Raw genomic sequence first — 18,803 nt, 5'->3', positions numbered from 1 at the left:
TGTTGGAGGGGCATGTGTGTGGGCTGCCGCCTTCGAGTGGGTAGAGGACAGGGGTCCTTCTGAACATCGTGCAGCACACAAGGCTGCTCCCAAAGAATCACCTGGTCCAAAATGTCAGCAGTGATGAGGTTGAGGATACTGATGACCCTATGACCCAATCCACTCCTCTGTCCAGCAATGCGTGTCTATGTGTCCTGGGGAGGGGCTGTTTGGGGGAAGAACTAGAGAGGACTAGTCAGGAGGTACTAGGAGAGGCCATTTCCCACAGCATCTCTGTGTAGAACACCTTCCTTTACCCCAACCCAAGCCCTATTTCTGCCGTGAGATTTTCTTTGAGCACCTAAGGGCCCACTTCTCCCTCCTTCGTCTCTCGAGATTTGTAACTGCCACTTTCCCCATCCCAGGAAGCCCTGCCCTCACCTTTCACACAGATGCCATAGACACGAGGAACTAAGCAATGAGGACCCACACTGTCTCCTGGTGGTTTACAAGATGGCGAAGGCAAGCTTGCAATTCTGCAGTCTCAGCATATTTCTGATGAAGGCTGTTTTGTAACTGCTTTTGAAAGTGGCTGCTAATGGATTGATAATTGGTTTCCTGGCTATTTTATGAAGTGTGAAGCACTCTGCTAGCCCATCAACAAAGCATCAAGTATTGTGCCAACCACCCACCACCAGAGTTATTTGTATCTTCCTCATTGTATCTCTCCTTGTGGAGGAATCAGGGGAATGGTTGCATGGAAAAGGCTCTATGCTTTTGTAGGAAAGGGGATGAAATGTCGGAGCTTGGGGCAGGTGAAGAACAAGTGCTCCCTGGCCAGAGGTTTCTCCCAGGACACCATGCTGAGCACATTGCCCGGCAGACTCAACAGCTGTGAACCCAGTGCACGGTGCGTGGCACAGGACAGACAGCAAATCCCGTTGAATGGATGGAGAGCGGTACTACTTCCAACTGAGTCTGAGCAGGGATCCCTGGACAAGTGAATTAAACAGGGAGGAAGGCACTCAGAGGGAAGACGCAGGCTCCACCTCTTCTTTCAAAATGCTGTGCACTGTGAGAAACATCATCTTCTTTAAAACCTCGTGGAAAAAGACCATCTATTGAGCATCTACTACTGTGAGGGCAGCTCAAAAGCCAACACAATTATTCTGAAGTCTCTGCTGGCTACAGAAGATGTGCTGAAACATGAAGGAGAGCGTGCATTTGTGCAGTCTCGGCAGGGCGATTCTCTGGAAAGGAGTTGTTTTTGAAGAAAACGTTTCAAGGGAAGAACAAGGCACTGCTTTCTACTTTGGGGGACAATTGTTCAAAGAAATCTGAGCCATGAAAATATTTCCCCAATCCCCTTCTTAATTTCCAGAAGGAAAGAACAGCTTTGTTTGCTAAGTATTGCATTAATATTTATCATGACTAGTGTGGGGCAAAATTTCGGACACCTAAGCTGACGTACGCTGGAGAGGCGTTTGCATTTACATTATGACCGCTTTATAAAACACAGGGACTGACTGTACTTTTATACTTTTATAGATGCTCACAGATGTCCCTTTCCTATTGATCACATCATCATATATTTGATCTGGGGTCAGGAGCAGGACACCAAAGTTTAACGTTATCCCTCATTCAAAGTGCGACCTGCTGTGTGAATGACCCATTTTAGGAAGTGGTCTCCAAGCATTTATTGTGAAAAATGTGAGAACTGCTCATGTCAGGGTCCTCTTTTTCTTTTCTTCTTAAATCCTCACCTGAGGATATTTTTCCATTGATTTTAGAGAGAGTGGAAGGGAGAGACAGAGAAAGAAACATTAGTGTGAGACAGACACATCTATTGGATGCTTTTGCACACACCCCAACCAGGGCCTGGATGGAGCCTACAACCCAAGTACATGTCCTTGACTGGAATCAAACCCAGGACCCTTTAGTCTGTAGGCTGATCCTCTTTCCACTGAGTCAAACCAGCTAGGGTGGTCCTTTTTTTCTGTAAATATAATCATAGAAGCTTAGAATTCTTGGAGCCAGAATGGAGAGTTACCTTTTGGATACATTAGTAAAGCAAAATCCAGAGCAAAGGTGTCCTGCCACTGTCATGCAGCTGAGCCGGAACGAAGAAACATGTCTTCGATTTTGAATCCAAAGTTTTCTCAAGACTTGCTCATCACCATCCTTTCACCATTCATTAGCCTGTGAGCCCCCGCCCCCTCCCCTGGCAAAGCCTAGAACCTGTGGAAACAGCAGCTTGGGGGCTGGGAGCTTCGTGGAGTTGCCAAGTGGCACCCCTCACTTTCATGAAATACAAATGCAACCTTGCTGTGTGGTGCAAAGGCCTGGGGCCAACTGGCGCTCTCTGGCCTCCTCCACTGAAGCCATCATCCCTGAGACGTGAGCTGTGTCCTGCTCCGTCCAAATGACCAGGGAAACCTGAGTGATGGGACTGCCTTGGGATGCCATCCTGCTAGGTCTCAGAATCATCCAGAAAAAGAAACACTGTACTGGCCCCCAGAGTGCCTGCCTGCTTCACCCTTCTCATCAATAAGCCCGGGGCCCCTCCGCCTTATTTTACACCACAGAGAACACTGCCTGGTACTCGCCAGAACAGCTCTGCCCCCTTCTTCTCAGCTGTCTGCATCAGCACCCAGCGCCCCAGAAGCTACCAGCCTTGCTCCTGGAAACGAAGGGCCTGCTGGCCCTCTGCCCTTACTGAAGGTTCTAGAAAGATCTCCTAAAACTACTCCTAAGAACCAAAGGGTCAAGTAAGTCCTGGGAGGTCTTCTGTGACAGCTCTTTCTCCCTCTCCCCAGGTAGCATTCTGCTACCTCCAGGTCTCAGTTTGTGGGGCATGGAACTTGATCCTGCTTGCAAGTAGCTGGCTGTTCTGCCAACCACTTCATTCCCATCAGCTCTCTGCCCTTTCCAGTTCTCCCTGCCTTACTTTATGTACTTGGATTTCAGAGATGAAGCCCCATGGTACCCTGGACTCCCATAGCTTGTGCCTTGACCTTCTGAGATCCTACCTCCAACCTGCCCAGCGGAGCTCCACTCCACTCACTGGCTCCTGCCGTGAGGGGGGGGGGGTGAGGGGGGGGGGGGAGAAGGTCTCTATGACTGTCAGGCCCCTTGTTCCTGTCTCCCTGAGCTGCTTCCTGCTGGCTCTACCCCTCCAGTCCCCGTGGTGTGCAGTGTGCTATGAGGTAAACACTGCCAGGCACTCTATTCTAACCATGTCAGGCCACAGAGATGGGCAGATTTCATGCAATTTTATTATTTTCAATAAGAGTGATTTGTTTAATGTGTTCCTAAGAGTGATTTGATCTTTAAACCTCTGCAAGAATTTTTACATAAACTCACAAGTCATCAAAAATGCTGGGTTTAACTAAACAAAGTGATTTTTTTGTTGTTTGAAAAGTATAATCACAATGATGTGACCCAACTCACCAATTCATACACCAAACTCTGTCAGCACAGATGTTCCCTGATAGCCTCTAAGGCTGCAGTTCTCAACCTGTGGGTCGCGACCCCTTTGGGAGTCGAATGACCCTTTCACAGGGGTCGCCTAAGACCATCAGAAAACACATATATAATTAAATATTGTTTTTTGTGATTCATCACTATGCTTTAATTATGTTCAATTTGTAACAATGAAAATACATCCTGCATATCAGATATTTACATTACGATTCGTAACAGTAGCAAAATTACAGTTATGAAGTAGCAACGAAAATAATTTTATGGTTGGGGGTCACCACAACATGAGGAACTGTATTAAAGGGTCGCGGCATTAGGAAGGTTGAGAACCACTGCTCTAAGGTTATTCCCTCCCCCAATGCTGGGGGCCACCATTCCCTTGTATTCAGCACTCAGAGGCCCCAAGAAGCTGGCTGAGAAGAGCGGAGGGTCAGGCTGTCTGCCCTTCCCCAAAAGAAGCAGATTGAAAGAGACGGAGAAGGCTGGGCAGTGAGAGTTGGGAGAAGAAGTGACAGCCCAGAAAAGCTGGATCCTTTGATTTCTCAATAGATACCAAGCCTGCACCACTCTTAGCTACACACAGTCTCCTCACACTTGCCAAATCCACTGGGACCCTGGACTTCAAGTATTATTTGTGCTGAAAGAATGACCATCCCATCAAAGAATAAGAAAGATGGGCCTCCTCATTATTTCCATAGAACAGAGCACTCAACTCCAACTTTCTTGCCAAAAGATCAATAATCCAAAGACAGCTTCCTCACCCTCCCTAAACCCAATCCAAGAGGAAGCAGTTTGAGAAGACTTCCTATGTCCTGGCAAGGCCATGGCTCCCCACAGCACTCAGAGGCTGGTACAGAGTCCAATCTTACAGGACTTCCTAGTCCCTTCCACCCTGGCTTGACTGTCTGGTGTCACTGGTGGCAACGAGGGTGAGGAGGAAATGTCTGGGTCTGAGCCTGGTGAACTGAGCCCCAGTGGCCTCTACCTTGCTCTCCAGGATCACCAGGGAGGGAAGATGGCATTGAAGAAGGCCCCCAAATGTCAAGGGAAACCCTTCTCAGTGCTACAGTCTATGTCACTGCCAGAAATGAGGACCCCACCAAGAGGGTCGTGAGGAATAGAAGAAACCAACCAGAGTGATGTTATGTCTACAAGGTTCCCAAGGATGAGGTCCCTGGAATAGCTGGGACCGGCCCCTGCCTCTGGGCGGAGACCCCACGTGGGCCCCTCCTGCTCACTTACACACACAGCCTGGCTTCTTAGCCGACCACTGATTATTCTTTTGGCACGTGATTGCCTTCTGCCCCACCAGCTCAAAGGCAGGCTGGCACTCAAACTTGAGTGTGTCACCGTGGCGAAAGCGAGAGCCTTCCCTCTGGCCATAGGCAGGCACGCCGGGGTCGCCGCAGCTGCCCTGCTCGATCTCTGAAAGACAGGAAGACAAGAAAACAGAGACAAAAGTTGACTTCATTCCCTTATGGAGCTGCAGTCCTCGGCCACGAGTCAGTGCTTCCAGTGACACAGGCAGATCTTCAGGGAGCAGCCCTGCCTCCGGTCAGATGCCCAAGCCCCAGTCCACAAATGTGCTCTTAGGTGCTGGGATGCTTTCACTCCGGGAAGGTGGGTCTACCTCCTTCTCGGGATGCCTGTCCCACCAGCTGACAAGCCCTGAAGTTTGGAGACTCTCTTGCTGAACTTGACTCTGCATGTGTATTCCTAACGCCACCTGACAGATCTTGAGTGCGGTCCGTTCCTGAGTGGCAGTGGCAGGCACCAGATGAGAAGGCAGCTGATGCTTGGCTGCCTGCCTCTCCCCAAACCAGAGATTAAGTGAGAATCAATATTGGCTGCTTTCTGATAGGGAAGCACTTGCATGAAGGTATTTTTTAAAATTCAATTTGAGATGGAGGCAGGTAAAATGAAACAAATGACTTGTTAGCTATGCTTTTAAGTTCATCTGATTCAACAGTGGTGAGTCAGACTTGGGCTGGGTTCCCTGCGGCAGCTCTGGGGCCTGGGCTCAGGGGGCACAACGGGCTGGCTGCCTCACGGGAGAGTCATTTGGGACCCAGGCGCCCCAGGAAAGGAATCTGTCCTGGCCAAGACCCTGGAGTTTCCTCTGGAGGAGACACCCCCACTTCCGCCAGCCCTGTGTTTGGTGTGAGAGATGTTGGTGGAGAAGGCAGGAGGGGAGGATGGGGAAGACAGAAGAGAGGGGAGGAGGAGAAGCTCAGCTCCCAGGGAGGAAGGCATCCTGAGGGGAAAATGAGTGAAGTGACAGATGGTAAGTGAGGACTGGAAGAGCCCTATGATTTGGGAGAGAGGGGGCTGGAGTAACGGCAGGTTTTTGGACACCTTCTCAGACTTGTCAGGCCAAAGGGACCCTGGCTTTTCTGTAGACATTATGGGCTGCCAGGAGCCACAGTCCCCAAAGTTGCCGTGTGTGACCTAACAGGCGGCCCTGTGCACTGCCCTATATGGGCGGACACTTGGTTGTCACATTCATGCTATCCCCCAAACCAGGGCCTCCAGCTCCCTGCTGAGAGCTGGCAGAAAGAAGGGTGTGTGTGTGAGTGTGTGTGTGCGTGTGTGTGGTCTCGGTCAAACATCTAGGGTCCTCGGGTGTGAGGGAAAGTGGGTGGACCAGGCCAGGTGCCAGGTCTAAGGGCTCATATACAGATCGGCTCTCCCATTTCTCATCACACAAGTCCTCTGGGCCTCACCTTCTACACACATACCTGCTGAAAGCACCTCCGATCCCCTCTGATGCTGGCTTTCCTGTGCAGGGCCTGGGGGCACACACTGAGGCACTCCCGGGAAGGTGATGGCTTTGCTCTAGGTCCCCGAAATATAGGGTCTCCGAGGGAAGGAAGAAGGGGCCTCTGGGACAAATTAATCTGGAGAAGCAAGCAGTAAGGCCCTCCTTCTTCCAGGGGTTCCCTTTTACCCGGGGTGTGAGACCCTGGCAAGGACTGTCACTGCAGCCATTCAGAGACCTAATGGAAGTTACCCAGCATCTGAAGACAGCTGAATCCTACTCCGTAAGCTAAGACCCAGACTTAAGGTTGCTTAGTGACGTCCCACCGTGCTGTAGAAGATACACATGTGGGGTACACCTTCAATGTCCCTGCCAACAGCTGCTAGTCTGAGGGTGTGATCAGCTCAAGAGGACCAGCGTCCTCAGAGGGCGGGAGGAATCTGCCAGCTCTCCCCCAGGTGTAGGTATGGGCCTTCCCCCATGCCCACATCCACCCCATTTCTCCTGCCGTCAGTGCCACCAGAGCACCTGCTATGTGCCAGTCCCTGTGCTAGAGACCAGAGATATGGACTTGGGTCCTGCTGTCCATGGCCGAACAACCTAGTTGTGACGGCGAGGGAGAAGGTATTTATGACTCTGTGTGATTGTGCTGTGGAAGGGCCCAGAAGGATACCTAACGCAAACTTGGAGGGTGGGGCTGGAAACAGGATGTGGGGAGTGAGGCACTAACCTTGGGCACAAAACTTCAGGGGTCAGCAAAAGCTCAGGAATCAACACACTATCTCATAGAGTGTAATATTTTTTTAGGAACCCAAAATTAATGACTAGGAATGCAATCCAACATTAAGAAAAGTACCAACACCTAAACTGAAGACCAGATCTGACCTTGCACTTGGATGACTCACCTCACTGGTCTCACTCTAGTCCTGATCATGAGAGCCTGTGGTTATTTCAAATGTTGATGTATTCAATCATCGACATTTTCCATTAATCTTGATTTTAAATTTACATTAAAATATTTGTCTTAATTACTGAGTTTTTGGCATCCTTCAACTCCTTTAAATTTTATGCCCAAGGTGAGTGCCTTGCTCCCCTCACCCCAGTCCCAGCCCTGGCATCAGGGAAGGCTTCTTGGAGGAGATAATGTCTAAGCTGAGGTCTGAAGCCTGGGCAGGAGCCAGGAGGTGAAACAACAGGGGGATTCATTGCAGCATCATTTACAATAGCCAAGACATGGATAGATGAATGAATAAGGAAAATGTAGTATACATACACCCCCCCCCCCCAACACACACACACTCTGGAGCATTATTCAGCCATAATCAAGAAGGAAATCTTGCCATATGTGACAAAATGAATGAAATTTGAGGGCCCTATGCTATGTGACATAAGCCAGACAGAGAAAGATAAATACTGTATGATCTCACTTATACATGGAATCTAACAAATCTAAACTCATAGAAACAAAGAGTAGAGCAGTGGTTGCCAAGGCTGGGGTGATAAGGGAATGGGGAGATGTTGGTCAAAGGGTACAAAGTTCCAGTTATAAGATGAGTAAGTTCTGGAGACATAATGCACAGCATGGTGACTATAGTTCACAATACTATATTGTATATTTGAAAGTTGTGAAAAGAGTTGATGTTAAAAGTTCTCATCACACGCACACAAATTGTAACTATATGAGATCATGGTTGTGTTGGCTAATCATATTGTGGTACCCATTTCACAATATATACGCATATCAAGTCATCATGTTGTACACACACTTACACAATGTTATCTGTTAATTATATTTCAGGGAAGCTGGGGAGAAAGAGAGGAATGAGTGGGAGAGAAGGGAGAAGAAGCACCCTTGAGGTGGAGATGAGGCCATGCAAAGTCTCAGTGGTAAGACTGTAGGACTGCAATGACAACAGTGATACTAACTGGCTAACAGTTGTTATAACTAATAACTCTGGTGCTGGTTATGTGCTGGCAGTCACTAGGAGCACTTTAGACAGATTGACTCATTTCATCCTTACAGTAACCCTGAGAGGTAGTACTATTATAGCCACTTTAAAATGAAGGAAACTGAGGCACAGATCAATCATGTAAGGCCATAGAGCTAGAGAATGGTGGATCAAAGATCCAAATAGGTTGAATGGTCCCAGGGCTCCTAACCACTGTGCAATATTGCCTTTCTACACACAAGGTACTGTTGGCAAGGTGCTGAGAGATGTGGCTGGAGAAAGCAGCAGGGCCAACCCATGGAAGGGCCTGTGAGATCTGCTAATAAGAGTGAGCTACAGATAATAGGCAATTGGGAGTCCACAAAGGGGTCCATTCTATTTAGCATTTCATATTGTATATTCTGAAAGATCAGCCCGACTGCTGTCTGGAGAACAGCCAGGAGCAGTCATTCTGGAGGCAGAGGGATCATTCATTCATTTAACAAATGCCTGCATGTCTACTTAGTGAGCCACTGCCCCCAGCCCTGGGGGTTCACAGAGAACGGGGCAGACATAGCCCTGCCTCTCTGGAGCCTCCTTTCTGGTGGGAGGCTCACAGTAATATGGGAGGTGTTCTGTTAGCATCCCGGACTGGGCACGAGCAGAGGGGATGGAGAGAGACAGAAAGATCTGGGAGGCCTGAAGCTAGAAGAAGCCTAGGCCCACTGAGAGTGAGGGTACAGGGGGGAGGGGAGAGGCATGGGTCTACAGTGACGGGAGGGTGGGCCCTGGGCCCTGGGTGTGCTTCCACTAAGATAAGAATGCGGGAGGAGGGGCAGGTCTGGGGGTCAGCAGTAGGTCACGCTGAGTGGACACCGGCACATCCAAGTGGACACCGCTAGTAGAAAGTGGTGTCATGGGTCTTAAGGTCAGGATTAAAATCTGCTCTAGAAGTACAGAATTTGGATTCAGCTCACCGATGATAAAAGAAGCTATGCGAAGGATGAGACCACCCAAGGAGAGTGAGAAGAGTTGTCAGTCCAGGGCAGAACCCTTAGGACCACTGTAGGGACCAGCACAATGTTAGATTAAATCCTGGGGAAAGTGGGGCCACAGAAGCTTAGAGAAGAATGAGCTTCAAGGAGCTCAACAGCACCGCATGCTGCTGGGAAGTTTACACAGGACTGAAAAGCAGGTTAGTGAAGGTCAGTGGCGAGTTAGCGGGGAGTAGACTGAGTGTAACAATGGGACTAACACCTAATGGGAGAAGAGGAAGATAATACAGGAAGAGTGGATGCCACTTAAAAATGTCATTTCCTGGAAGTGACAGAGTAGAGAGAAGTTAGGTGATAACACACTTAAGGGGGCAGTTTAAAATATTTTTAAGATGGGAGAAACCTAACCATGTTTAAATGCCAGGGAAGGAGAGAGAGATATAGAAATAGAGATAAAGAGAGAGATAGACACATAAAATATAGAGGTAGACAGAGAGGATGAGAGATATCACATAGTTAACTGAAGATATGGAGGACCAAGGGCATGAGACTCTAGAGAAGGCCGGAGGAATGGGCTCCCTTGTGCTCCCCTGCCCTGCCTGAAAGTCACTCGCTGGGGCGGGGCCTGAGAGACCTGGGGACTCTTGGGGGGGACAAGGGAAGAGGTGATTGCAATGAGTGTTGAGGTAGGATCACAGAAGGCTGAAGGAGATCCTATGATGATGACACAGGTTCTGTTTTCTAAGTAAAGGAGGAGGTCATGGTCTTTGCTGAGAGTGAGCAACCAGTCCTGGGGAGGAAGATTAGATGTTGATAAGAATGTCTGAAGCAATCACTCTGGAGAAGAGGAACTCATGGCTGGATGGACTTCCATGCACCTCTGGGGCCCAACGAGGGTGGATGGAGATGCCTCATTTACAGGGAAACCAAGAGCAGGACTGTGTGACTTGTCCCAGAAGCCCTCAGTGACGTGGATCCCGCAGAAAAGGAGGAAGGGCTGCAGGACTGATTGAGGGGCGGGTTGGGTATGGAGAAATGGAAGGACAATGGGGCAAGGAGTTGAGAGTATTGTTAAAAGAGGGTATGGCTGAGGGGTTACCCAAGGGCTTAGGCTAAATGAGAAGAGAAGTGAGAAGAGCAGGTGGGGGTGCAGGAGAATCAGAGGTCGAGGAAAGGATGATGAACAGGAGGGGCGGGGGCGATGAGTGGAGAAGCTGGAGAGACGAAGGGTGGCAGAGCAGATGGGTGGAGTTAAGATTTCAGAGGTGCTGGAGATCAAGGTCTGGCTGGAGTGCACAGAGAGGAAGTGAGAAGATCAAGAAACTGAGAGGCAAGGTGATAAGCAGAGGAGAGAGGAAGAGACTGGAGATGTTGATGAGGAAGGTAGAAAGCGGCGCAGGTGGAGGGAGACAGCGTAAGGTCAAAGGAGAAGGGTTTACACAGGTGGAATAGAATGCAGAGTGAGCACATGAGCCCACCTCTCCAACAGACAGTCATGGCCTGGGGACATGAGTTGCTTACACTGCAGAGGGCTGTAGGGTAATGATGACCTCAAGGGGAAGTCAAGTTTAAGGGGGCTTTTGGCAAAGAGGTGCAAGGCATTGGAGAGGGGAATGTAAAGACCACAGAGCCAGGATTGGGTGGAGGGGAGAGGAAGAATAGCAGTTTGGGAGCTCTTTCCAGGAAAGTAGAGGGGGCTGGTGCCTGGCTTCTGTCCCTCTGACACCCCCTGTCTTGATCTGGGCCTTCCTTCCAAGCCAGGTATCAACCTCTGCTGGGGACACAGGGACCAAGGCCTTGTGCCTTTCTGCAGGGTGCTCCCTGTCCTCTACTGCTCTGCCTGAAAGGTGCTTGACCTTGACCTTCTGGTCAGGTGCCGACCAAGTCCGATGTCAGGGCCCCGAAGTGCAAATAGATAAACCAAATTCTGGCTTGGAGAAAATCATGCATGCAATTCCCTGTTGTCTGGCCTAACGTAATTCCATTCGATAATGTTTATCTCTCTCTCTCTCCCCCTTTGCCTACCAAAAGCAAGCTGGGGACACGAGATGAGCGCTTCACAGACGCCTCCGAATTCCATCACGCTGGCCTCTGCTCAGCCTATTTGCTTTCCCCGTTCTCAGCGGTGCTGTTCCTATCGTCTGTGATCAACCTCGGTCTTCTCCCAGGTTTTTCAATTTCTAATACCAAATTGCAGCCCTCTTTTATGACAATGTCTCTTCAGCGGGAACTTCGTCATGTGTCGCCATAAATTCTCCATTTGATGTGCTCCAGGAAGGGCAGCGCTGCATGCAGGGAGGAGGGGGTGTCCAAGCTTGGGCTGCAATTTGGTGCTTTTACAAATGGATGCGATTCATTTGTTCCTTTGTTTACTCACTGTTCTCTCAGCCGGGGCCTCTTCACCTCACCCTTTCATATTCCCACGCCTCACACTGTAGACTGCAGTGTAAGAGGTTGCCTCCTCAAAGATGCCCCCTGGACAAAGCAGCCTGGATGCTCCCCATTTCCTTTTCTCTCTTTGCACCCCATTCTCTTCCTTCGTAGCACTGACTGTCCTTTCTAAGTATTCACCTATTTAGTTAACTGTTCTAGACGTCGGGGGTACAGAAGTGGGAAAAAAGGACAAAAATCTCCACCCCCATGGAGCTTAACTGCCTCTTCCCTCGATTCACTCACTCAGCCCCTTTCCCCGCCCCCGGCTGCCAGGCTGACCTTGTTTCCTGTTCCCACCCGAAGTGCATCCTATGGAGGTGGGCATTGGTTAATTGCTGATGCTGACTCTGCACCCAGCACTAACACAGCGCCTGGAACACAGACTATCCTGTTCAGTGTGTGAGTCCAGCTAATATTTATTCCATGGAAACTGCCAAATGCCACAGCCAGCACTAAAGACACAGAGCAGCCTGATCCGTGGCCCTGCCCTTGGAGAAGCCCTAGTCAGGTGGGTATGGGAATAATTACAGCGTAAATGACGTAAATGATGTAAATGACGAGGGCAGGGGAGGAGGTGTGCCTCTGACCACAGAGCCTCTGGGAGAGCAGAGGGCAGTGCAGGCCTCGGGGGTAGAGGCTTCTGGAGGTGGCCCAAGCCAGATATGGAATCAGCCTGGATCTCGCCTCCCCTCTCATCCACAGTCCTCATTAACACCTCATATGGCTCCTCCTCCTTTACACATCAGGCCCCTCAGCTCTAGGCCCTTCCCCCACTGCCTTAGTCTCCCCTACAATTTCTCAGCTGGATGGTGGCATCAGGCAAGAATTGGTCCCCTGCTTCTTCCCTCTCTTCTGAACTGTAAGCAGCGTGAGATCGCTCAGAAATAAAAATCCATTTATCACCACGTCCTGCTCACTGATTCTCTCCTAGCTTCCTAAAAGCCTATCTCCTCGGCAGGGCTGGACCTTCGCCTAGGCCAGTGATGGCGAACCTATGGCGTGTCAGAGGTGATACACGAACTCATTTTTTTGGTTGATTTTTCTTTGTTAAATGGCATTTAAATATATAAAATAAATATCAAAAATAAAAGTCTTTGTTTTACTATGGTTGCAAATATCAAAAAATTTCTGTATGTGACACAGCACCAGAGTTAAGTTAGGGTTTTTCAAAATGCTGACACGCCGAGCTCAAAAGGTTCGCCATCACTGGCCTAGGCCCTCCACTGCAGCTTCATCTTTGGCTATCACTGACCTTGAGCTTTGTACACCACAAAACTGAGCGACCTGTGGGAAGGCAAGGTAGAGCGGCGGTGACAAGCGAGGGCTCTGGTGGCAGGGAATGCTGGGCCTAAATCCTGGCCCTGCGCTAAGGAGTAGACCTGGAACCCATTTCTCATTCTCTCTGAGCTCCATTTTTGTCATCTGTAAAATGGAAGTGGTGGTAACAACACCCACCTTACAGGGTTGTTCTGAGGATTTAATGAGCTTGTGTATATAAGACAATTGTCAAAATGTCCGGCACATGGCACGTACCCAGGAACCAGTAGGTGTTACCTCACTGTCAGGCTTGGCCTGTTGTTGGCAGAGCCCAGCTGGCTCTCCCGTGGTTCTAACTTGGCACCTGCTGTCCCTCTGCTCCCGAATGAACACCCCTGCTTGTCTGCCAGACAAAGCGTCACCATTCATGTCAGCCCCAGTGCTTCCCAGGCTGAGATCTTGCCTAGGATGTCCCGGCCGAGCCAGGCGCTCTCTCCCACTTCCAGCCCCTAGGAGGACTTCCTGTGACAGCTGCGGCTTTGGCTTATGATTCTCCCTGTGAAGTGAAAAGTTTCTTGAGGAAGGAGACAGGCTTTTGAAATGTCTCCCTCCAGCTTCTAGTAGAGTGCAAGGCACAGAGGAGACACTCGGTAAGTGTTTGAGGGATGACAGGGGAGGATGGAAGGAGAGAAGCGGGAGAGGAGACTCAGAGGAAGGGAGCGTCGCATCGGAGAAGAGTTAGAACTTCCATGCGGCAGGAAGTGATGAAGAGGGACGAGGTAGCTGGTCTGATGGAGACCACAAGAGCCTGGTTCAAGGACTGAAAGTTCGTTTATGCTTTGTTTTGTACGCCGTCAGTTCCTCCAGGCCGGGGTTTGATGATGCTCTCTAGAGAGCAGGAGGGATGTGTCTACAACCAAGCACAGTCTTGCGCATAGTAAGTGCCACAGATCCACTGTTCAACCAGCGCAACCCCCTGGCGAGTGACTGGGCATATCTGGGGCATTAAGACGACCTCTGGGCATACCTGGATCTCATGGCTTGACTTAGAACCACATCCCACTCCACGTCTCCTTCCGATGGGAAGGGCACAAGGAGGCAGGAGACACAAAGCACCTGTATGTGTACCGTGGGGTATTTGTGCACCTCTCTCTGCACATGACTTTCACAAATAGGACAGGGGTCTGGGAGGCTGAAGTGGCTGACATGCTTCCCTCCTCACCTCCATCCTCCATAGCGCTGTCCTGGGCATGTGACAGGCCGACGCAGGTTATGAGAAGGGTCGAATACGGACAAGTAGAATATCTAGGTGGCCTCGAAGCTGTCTGCATTTGCCCCAAACTGGAGCTTGCCATTTGCAAAAGTCCCTGTACTTGGTGAGTACATCTCAGGGACAAACCATTTCCTGTCAAATTTTAATGCTGTGGCATCCTCTAGCTGTTTGTCACCCTACCCTCAAGGGCCAGGACAGAAGGGTACAGCACCGGCCCCACTGGTCTTTCCTGAGAGGAGGCACCTGCTGCCTGAATCTAGGTAAACTCTAGCTCCTGGTGCCTGAGGAAGCCTTAAGGGTATCATGGAAACTCAGTGAGTGTCTCTGGAACATGCCTGGTGCCATTCTTGAAAGAAGTTAAGAAAGTTTGGTCTTCTAAGCTTATGGGGATGAAACAAGAAGCAGAGGTGTCAGATTTGGGCTGAAAAATGGTCACATGCATGCTATTCCGATAGGAGGAAAGGCAGTGTCTGGAAAGGAGTGGAATCGATGGTGCTGGTCTGCTGCCCTTGGCCTCCTATCAGGCCCAGCTCCAGCACCTTCTTTCAGGAGGCTCACCTGTGCCCACCAGCAGAGGGGATAGAGGAACTGCTGGCAGAGAGAGGGCTAGTCTCGGCCATCGTCTCCCTACTTGCTCTAAATCTTTATTTCTGCACAAGCCTTAGCTTCAACCCTACGCACATGCCAGCTCTCTAAGCCAATCTTTCCTCTTTCTCAGATTTGCTGACCAGCTTCTTTTCATCCTTCCAGCAGGTCTGTGTCAGACACCAGCTCCTCCAGGAAGCCCTCCCTGATGCCCTCAAGCAAGATTAGTTGCCCCTCCTTGATATTTCCCATCTTCTCGCACTGCCTCATCTCTAATGAAGACAGATTATGACTTGGGTGCAGGCACAGACGACATGTCTTGTTGTCCTTGTGGCCCTGATGTCCGGAACAGTATCTGTGACAGATAATAGGGGCTTTGGCAGTACTGAATACCCAGGGGGCCTCATTTCCAACATGAGTGCCCCTGGACCAGGGGACATAACCTCTATTCCCTCGCTCCTCCCTGTCTCCAGGGTCAGCCCCACTCCTTCCTGCGCTGGGCCAGGCTCCCAGGTTTAGCTCCAGGCTGCAGATCCCAGGCACCAAGTCAGGAAGCCAGGAGACTCCCAGATTGATGATAAAACTTGTTAGCAAGTTGTATATAATTTTATGTTTCTGGTAAATGCTAATTGCCTGTTCCTTAAATATTTCTTGTTCTACTCGGAAGCAAAGCAGTTGCAACTGTGAATGCATTTCCTACAGCTGGCTGTCCCTATGCAGGGGGACTGAGTTTCCAGCTCAGACTCCTCGGATATTGATGGAGCCTGAGTCCCCTCCCCCACCTCACCCTGGGAGTGTGGCAAGCAGAGCTGGAAGAATTTTCAGGAAATACATCTCCCAATTTTCCCATTGGGGATCACACTTTTAACAAGGGGCAGAAAGGGGTAATACTTCAATGTTACCTGCCTGCCCCCAAGGAAGCTTCTCTCTACGTGAACTGGGGCAGAGGAGGTATTGATGAGGACGGGCCACGTGTGCCTGGAGGAGGTCTCTGCTCTCAGGGGCCTCATGCCACCTGTGGAACACCTGCATCCCTGCCACCCTCCCATCCCTGAGCCAAGTTGTGCTGTAGGGAATTTGCCAGAAGCTAGGATTTGAAGAGGGCCAAGAGAGGGGGATGAAGGTCATTTTCAGGCTTGGGGCCATGGATGCAGCTTGGGAGAGGAGATGCAGAGGAGGGGAGCAGGTGTTTAACCGAGTGTTTGCTAAATGCCAGGCCCTCACTTCACTACACCGAGTCCTTGTAAGACCCCTCCCTGTGAGATAAATGTTTATCAGCCCCTTTCAGTCATGAGAAAACTCAGGCTTGGAGATGAGAGACTGGCTGAAGGTCATGCACAGAGCCAGTAGCAGAACTCAGTTATAAGTTGGGTTTGTCTGACCCTAAAGCCCAGGGGGCAGTGGAGAAGTTGTGGGCTCTCAGCACCCAAGTTCTGGGAGCTGGTGAAGTGGGGGATAGGGGATTGAAAGGGTGCTGAGGAAGGGTGTTCTAGTGAGCCTGTGCAAAATATCATTACAATTTAATTCTGTGAGCTTTACTGAGCACATGCTGTGTGCCGGGCCCTGGGCTAGGCCCTATGGACAATAGAGATGAATAAACTGGAATTCTGCCTAGAATGGATTCATAAAAACCAGAATTTGGCTTGGAATTACCATCATGGAGAGCCTGGGATGCCAAGCGAATGCCTACCTTACCCGAAAGCAATGCGGAGTTGTCCTGAAAGTTGTTTTGAGGAGGAGGAAACTGCCAGGTTTGGATTCTGGGACATGGCTATGCTGCAAGTGGCAGATGGGGGTGGGTGGGGGCTCAAGTCAGGGCAGGAGGCCTGTGCTATCACTCAAGTGAGAGGCGACGAGGGCCTGGCAGCTGAGAAGACAAGGGGCTGGGGCGCTGCAGAGGGAGAACTGTCAGAGTCCAGGACAGAGTTAGCGGTGGGAGAGGGAGGAGGAGGTGAAAGGAGAAGGAGTGACGGCATGGATGGTGACACTGCCTCTTAAGATGGGGACACAGGGGCAGAGGCTGTGGGGAGGGGGAGATGAAGAGCTTCATTTTGGATGGTGTTAAGTATGAATGTTTGTGTCCTCAGCCTCCGCCCAATTACTATGCTGAAGGCCTAGCCCCCAATGTGGCTGTATTTGGAGATGGGGCCTCAAAGGAAGTAATAAAGGTTAAATGAGGTCATATGGGTGGGGTCCTGATCCCACAGGGTTAGCGTCTTTATGAGAAGAGACAAAGAGGGCTTGCTCTCTGTCTATCTGTGTGCATGCACTGAGGAAAGGCCACATGAAAGGCAGCCATCTGCAAGCCAGAAAGAGAGCCTGGACCAACACTCAATCAGCCAGAACCTCGCTCTTGTATTTCTAGCCTAGAATTGTGAGAAAATAAATTTCTGTTTAAGCCACCCAGCCTATGGCATTTCATTACGAGCAGACTAATACAGATGGGTTAGGTTTGATATGTCCGAGGGAGAAGCTATATAAAATGTGTCACCAGTGGACTAAAATGCAAGTGGGAACAGATTTGGAAGTCACTGGCATTTAGGTTGAGGCTGGAGCCATGAGAATGGATGTGATCAACTGTGGAAGGTTCTACAAAGAGAGAATGGAAGGTTAAGGACAGACACTGAAAGGTACCCACCCTGAAGGGCAGTGAGGAACCGTGCAGGTGCTCCAAGGGAGCGGCCAGAGCACTGAAGAAGCAGGTGGCTGCAGGTGGGAGAAGCCCCGAGAGCAGCTTAGGGGGCACAGTCGCAGCAGATGCCAGGGAACTCAATCACCCTTTTTTACAGTACAGGGGGCTCTTCATCATGAAGGTGTGAGATCAATTGGCTTCACCCCTCCAATAAACGGTCAGTGGTAGAGGGACAAGAAGGGAAAGGCAGGCCCATCCTGACATTTGGTCCTTCATCAGTTCTTTCCACTGGACAAGGTGCAAACCCTTTATGAAGCCTCAAGGCTCTCCGTGGCCAGGATCTGCCTTCTGCCACCTCTGCCTCCACACCCTACACTGTGGCCACAGTGAACCATCTCATTTCTCAGCCAGTCTGGGCAGCGAAGGCCCTAGGTGGGGAGTGTAGGTGTGAGGCAGGGCCCAGGTGGGGAGTGCAGGTGTGAGGCAGGGTCCAGGAGGGAGTGTGGGTGTGAGGCAGGGTCCAGGTGGGAGTGCGGGTGTGAGGCAGGGCCCAGGTGGGGAGTGCGGGCGTGAGGCAGGGCCCAGGTGGGGAGTGCGGGTGTGAGGCAGGGCCCAGGTGGGGAGTGCGGGTGTGAGGCAGGGCCCAGGTGGGGAGTGCGGGTGTGAGGCAGGGCCCAGGTGGGGAGTGCGGGTGTGAGGCAGGGCCAGGTGGGGAGTGCGGGCATGAGGCAGGGCCCAGGTGGGGAGTGCGGGTGTGAGGCAGGGCCCATGTGGGGAGTGTGAATGTGAGGCAGGGCCCAGGTGGGAGTGCAGGTGTGAGGTGGGGCCCTAGAACCGGGGCCTATCAGAGCAAGCACAGGTCATCTGGCCATCTGCGGATGGCAAGGAGCCACGTGTCCCCGGGCAGAGAAGGACACCCAGTGGACAGCAGTGCAATCGTGGAAGGTGTGAGTGGAGAGGAACTTTAGTAGCCTCCAGGGGAAGTTCCTCTGTGCCCGACACCCTGCCAGGAGCTTTCTGTGATCTCCTTTCCCTTTCTTAACATGTTGTGAGATCGTTATTATCTCCATTTATTACCCCACCATGGTGGTCCCTGAGGGCACTCCAAGTCTTTACCCGGCACTGCAAACCCCGAGATAACGAACATAAAGCTTCTGGCACACGGAGCTCTCAGCAAGTCCCTTTCTATTCCAATGAGGTTGCACCAAACAGGCCTAATTCTTCTTTCCCACGAAACAATCCTTCAAATACTTGGACCCAGCTCTCAGGTCTCCCTTGAGTTTACTCTACCCCGGATAAGCGTTTTTCATTGGGCTTGTGTCCTTTCCGTGTCCCTCTCAAGCTGCGGTCCCCACATCTAAGTTCAATTCTCTGATGCCTGATCAGAACAGAAGAAAGCACACTAACTCCCTGGGATCAATTCTAGTAGCTAATTATTTGAACCTTAAAACATGCTTGACAGTTATCCCTGCTTCATCTGGTC

At 50.7% G+C, this 18,803-nt stretch overlaps 1 protein-coding gene across 1 annotated transcript in view; it reads right to left on the bottom strand.

Moving 5' to 3' along the window:
• Positions 1 to 3,591: 3,591 nt before the first annotated feature.
• LOC308515579 (CUB and sushi domain-containing protein 2-like) overlaps positions 3,592 to 18,803 on the bottom strand; it is a gene marked incomplete at its 5' end in the record, with an annotated part of 62,212 nt that continues 47,000 nt past the window's right edge. The window contains one exon of the mRNA XM_081086089.1: positions 3,592 to 4,884. Coding sequence (XP_080942215.1) covers positions 4,694 to 4,884 — 191 coding nt within the window. The 3' untranslated portion in view covers positions 3,592 to 4,693. The remainder of the gene's footprint in view (positions 4,885 to 18,803) is intronic.

The sequence above is a fragment of the Myotis nattereri genome, assembly GCF_964212035.1.
Source record: "Myotis nattereri genome assembly, chromosome: 3".
Lineage (NCBI taxonomy): Eukaryota > Metazoa > Chordata > Mammalia > Chiroptera > Vespertilionidae > Myotis > Myotis nattereri.
Note: the sequence above shows the minus strand (reverse complement) of the source record. Positions and strands in the feature narration are given on the sequence as shown.